At 31.3% G+C, this 5,315-nt stretch overlaps 1 protein-coding gene across 1 annotated transcript; it reads left to right on the top strand.

The window, feature by feature from the left end:
* The first annotated feature begins 240 nt into the window (after positions 1-240).
* On the top strand, positions 241-4,485 carry LOC126847929 (uncharacterized). Its single transcript, XM_050588372.1, has 6 exons — positions 241-394; positions 2,067-2,350; positions 2,921-3,129; positions 3,600-3,792; positions 3,900-4,017; positions 4,339-4,485. The coding sequence occupies exons 1-5, from the start codon at positions 241-243 to the stop codon at positions 3,975-3,977; spliced, it is 918 nt and encodes a 305-aa protein (XP_050444329.1). The 3' UTR covers positions 3,978-4,017; positions 4,339-4,485.
* The last annotated feature ends 830 nt before the right edge of the window (positions 4,486-5,315 follow it).

The raw sequence follows: 5,315 nt of genomic DNA, 5'->3' as shown, positions 1-5,315 counted from the left end.
TATTGAATATGAATCATTATAGTTGACGTCTTATTGTAACAAAAGAAAATATAACATTTGTATAAGATATTAGGCCCTCATATCTCGTCAGTTGCCTTCGCCCTATCCTTTATAAATAAATAAATATATAAAAATATATATATATATATATGAATATTAATTGTAATACCCTTAATGATTTTTAGTTGCAAGCAAATGGTACACGAATGTATTTAACCAACAAGTTGAAGATCGATGAAAATGTCGTGGAAGGAAAGTTGTTCCTGTGCCTTAACAGACCACGGTTATCGACCAGAAATTCGTCACATGGTCGTTGGGTACATCAGGGTGATTTTGGTTGGATCGTCTGGCCTGTACCACCGATGTATCTGTTTCGTAGATATGCATACGAAGTGTGAGTATGTTATAGATAAACTTTACATATCGTTAGTAGTATTTCACTAATGAGTGAAATAGTAACGCATTAAGTTACTTAAGGAATATTAAATAATTACCAAGTTCAAATAATATCTTCCTGTTTTGGTGATAATTATTTGTTGATCAAGAAAAATTTAACTTCCCGTAAAGATAATTGCGCAAAATCCGTGACTTCGATTCTACAATGCTGGCTATTTTATTATTTCAATTTATATTGAAAATAGACGACTATTATTTAAGACAATTTTTTATTTTAATTTTCATTTCCATACCTGTTATTCAGCCTAATCCCCTAGGACTGAACCTGGGCAATTTTTATTTAAATAACAAGTTGTTTGAAATTATTACTTGAACATTGTATTTGTTAATATAATGCTCAGGTTCGATTGCAATATTCGTGCACCGATGGTAATCATTAATCTTGATTAAATAATTGTCGGTTTACAGCACCGAACCTGCAAGTGAATCTAACTCATTTGAGACAACAACAAGCGACTATGGAAAAAAATACAAACATCGCGGTAACAAGTTACATTTTTTAAATGACACGGCTTGGTCCTATACAAAAACGAACCGGACGAACACTTTAGTCACCGGTAATGTCCTCAGGTGCAAATTCCTCGTCAAAGCCGTTAAAAAGGTAGACTTTTTTTACGCTCGAGTCTCGTTCTGTCAAACATCAGAAAACTATCAGATTCTATACATTATATAAACTCATATATGTTTTTTACAATCACCTTTTTTCAGCCAAACTTATTGGACGACTACAGCAAGACGGAACCCTCAAACCTTCAGCGTGAAACAGTTTATTTATGTGAGCACTAGTCGGCCGTAGCGGATAAATACAGAAAAAGCGATAATAGATGTAAGTAAAGGTTTTAGGTTTTCTTTTCGTTTTAGCTGTAACTGTCCATTTTATTTGACGTTTTACAATTATTTCCCTAGCCTTAAGTGTTCTTCAGGCGGTTAACTACTTCAAAATGATTTGTGAATTTAAAAAAAAAATTAACGAATTTTAGTAATTATTTAAAAGTGTAAACAATTTAAAAATCAAAATAGAAGAAGAAAAGGGGGTTTAAAAATACCGTTTATGCACCTTTATTTTACACAGCTGATTAATAATATAGCTTCTTGATGACACTTCATCTTTCGACTATTCACTGAACAATTTTTTTTTTTTCAAAACGCCGAAAATTTTTAATAATGCTAATTATGCCTGTACTCGAATTGCATCCAAATTTAGTTGTTTGAGAGGGTACCCTCAAGACACACATATCACTTACAGTTTTTTAGAAATTATATTCACTATTAGACTACATGCACAAGTATTCTACTCATTCTAAAAATCAATTGTGTTATTATATTTATCAACGGAACCCGTTGATAAATTGGAGGGTCGATGAATACTAGCGTTTCTCGCAGGATGGATTAATAAACGGCAATAAGTGTCAGGACGACTTTACCTGCCAAACAGTTATTACTAGAGGGGTCGGCTGAGGTTTGTGTCACACACCAGCTCTGGCAATCGTCATTCGATCACAAAGACTTTACTCGTTCGGTCGCGAATTTCTTTTGCCCATTTTTAGTGAATTTCCTACCAAAAAAACAATTCATCATGTTCAAAATCTATATTGTCATATCGGTTGCAGTGCTATCGCTTTGGTTGGACATTGGTACCGCCACGGGTGGATCTCGGCTTCAACACGAATATACTCACGACGACTATGTTTATGCCGTGCTATCAGCAAACGTTGTCAACTTTACCATCGTCGATAAAAACCAATACGTCGAAATTACATTGTTAGTAGAAGGCGTAGGTCTCACGAAAGATGTAATGGTGCGTACGACTTCAGCTTTTAAGGGGCGTGGATCATTATGCTTCACAGATCAACAATATAAGTATGCCGACTCCGAGAGAAACTCGTTTGAAATAGTAAGTCCGACATTTATGTTTTTAATACTTCGAATATGAATAATATCGGCTTGTACATTTTTTAAATACCATCGTACCCGTGGAGCATTACTTTTAACAAAACAATTCCAGTTAGTTTAATACTGATATATTCTGTTCGTTCATATAGTATAAGATATAAAAATGTGTCAAAATTGTTTTTAGTCAGTAGTTTCGTTAGGTCTAGTTTAGATGACAATTGTATTGATAAAATACGTTGGTATAAGCTTTAAACACTTGGTCGTACTGTTAAACGTAAAAATGCTATGCTTGTGCGTTACGTTTTTTTTAATTATTTTGAAAAAAAAAATCAAAAATTAATTCTAAAAAGTCGCTAAAGGTTAAAACATTTTTTATAATTCATATTCTATTGAATATGAATCATTATAGTTGACGTCTTATTGTAACAAAAGAAAATATAACATTTGTATAAGATATTAGGCCCTCATATCTCGTCAGTTGCCTTCGCCCTATCCTTTATAAATAAATAATATATATATATATATATATATATATATGAATATTAATTGTAATACCCTTAATGATTTTTAGTTGCAAGCAAATGGTACACGAATGTATTTAACCAACAAGTTGAAGATCGATGAAAATGTCGTGGAAGGAAAGTTGTTCCTGTGCCTTAACAGACCACGGTTATCGACCAGAAATTCGTCACATGGTCGTTGGGTACATCAGGGTGATTTTGGTTGGATCGTCTGGCCTGTACCACCGATGTATCTGTTTCGTAGATATGCATACGAAGTGTGAGTATGTTATAGATAAACTTTACATATCGTTAGTAGTATTTCACTAATGAGTGAAATAGTAACGCATTAAGTTACTTAAGGAATATTAAATAATTACCAAGTTCAAATAATATCTTCCTGTTTTGGTGATAATTATTTGTTGATCAAGAAAAATTTAACTTCCCGTAAAGATAATTGCGCAAAATCCGTGACTTCGATTCTACAATGCTGGCTATTTTATTATTTCAATTTATATTGAAAATAGACGACTATTATTTAAGACAATTTTTTATTTTAATTTTCATTTCCATACCTGTTATTCAGCCTAATCCCCTAGGACTGAACCTGGGCAATTTTTATTTAAATAACAAGTTGTTTGAAATTATTACTTGAACATTGTATTTGTTAATATAATGCTCAGGTTCGATTGCAATATTCGTGCACCGATGGTAATCATTAATCTTGATTAAATAATTGTCGGTTTACAGCACCGAACCTGCAAGTGAATCTAACTCATTTGAGACAACAACAAGCGACTATGGAAAAAAATACAAACATCGCGGTAACAAGTTACATTTTTTAAATGACACGGCTTGGTCCTATACAAAAACGAACCGGACGAACACTTTAGTCACCGGTAATGGCCTCAGGTGCAAATTCCTCGTCAAAGCCGTTAAAAAGGTAGACTTTTTTTACGCTCGAGTCTCGTTCTGTCAAACATCAGAAAACTATCAGATTCTATACATTATATAAACTCATATATGTTTTTTACAATCACCTTTTTTCAGCCAAACTTATTGGACGACTACAGCAAGACGGAACCCTCAAACCTTCAGCGTGAAACAGTTTATTTATGTGAGCACTAGTCGGCCGTAGCGGATAAATACAGAAAAAGCGATAATAGATGTAAGTAAAGGTTTTAGGTTTTCTTTTCGTTTTAGCTGTAACTGTCCATTTTATTTGACGTTTTACAATTATTTCCCTAGCCTTAAGTGTTCTTCAGGCGGTTAACTACTTCAAAATGATTTGTGAATTTAAAAAAAAAATTAACGAATTTTAGTAATTATTTAAAAGTGTAAACAATTTAAAAATCAAAATAGAAGAAGAAAAGGGGGTTTAAAAATACCGTTTATGCACCTTTATTTTATACAGCTGATTAATAATATAGCTTCGTGATGACACTTCATCTTTCGACTATTCACTGAACAATTTTTGTTTTTTTTTCAGAACGCCGAAAAAATTGAGTAATGCTAATTATGCCTGTACTCGAATTGCACCCAAATTTAGTTGTTTGAGAGGGTACCTGAAGTCGCACATATCACCTAAATTTTTTTTAGAAATTATATTCACTATTAAACTATATGCACGAGTATTTTGCACTCATTCTAAAAATCGATTTTATTTTAATTTTATCGAATTATAAATATAAAGTTATTATACTCATTCGGTGTGTTATGTCAAAAATATATATTGAGTAAAAATAATATGTCTTATACTTGTATTTAATTAACTAATCTAATTAAAATAGAAAATTATAAAACAGATTCACATTAAATATTTTTAAAGATTGCAACATTCACAAGGATACTATAACAATTGAGACAAATTGTTTGTAAAGACGATCCAGGTGATTTAAACCAAATATTTACTTCTTTTACATGTTTATCAAAGAATAGATAACATTAAGTAGGTGTTATTGTTTTTAAATTAATCAGGTAAGGATAACCAGAACATGTTTTCGAAACAATCGTCATTAAATATTTCAAACAGGTTCTGTATTTTAAATAAAAGTATTCGGTATTCGGTTTCTAAAATAATATTCACAAACGATATTGAAATTTACTCAATCAATGTTAGCTTTACAAGTAGATCAATGTACAATACAATGTTTTGCATACAATCAAATTGTAAACATCAATTTAGTATTTACGAAAAAAAAAAATTGTTAAAAGATGAAGTGGCATACTTACAATTTTTTTTTTCAGAACGCCGAAAAATTTGAGTAATACTAATTATGTCTGGACTCAAATTGCATCCAACTTTAGTTGTTTGAGAAGGTACCTCAAGTCATACATATCACTTACAGCTTTGTAAATAAATTAGCCCTAAATTTTACTTATGGTATATATAAATACAGATTGTAAATATTTAAAAAAAAAAAAGTAAAAAAAATTATTTAAAAAATGCAAAAAATACAATAGGTC

Source organism: Adelges cooleyi, unplaced genomic scaffold (genome assembly GCF_023614345.1).
Source record: "Adelges cooleyi isolate 19-005CV unplaced genomic scaffold, UGA_ACOO_1.1 ACOO_flye_CR_arks_rails_tigmint_CR_PRNA_134, whole genome shotgun sequence".
NCBI lineage: Eukaryota > Metazoa > Arthropoda > Insecta > Hemiptera > Adelgidae > Adelges > Adelges cooleyi.
The sequence above is the reverse complement of the archived record's forward strand: the minus strand, read 5'-3'. Positions and strand labels throughout refer to the sequence as shown.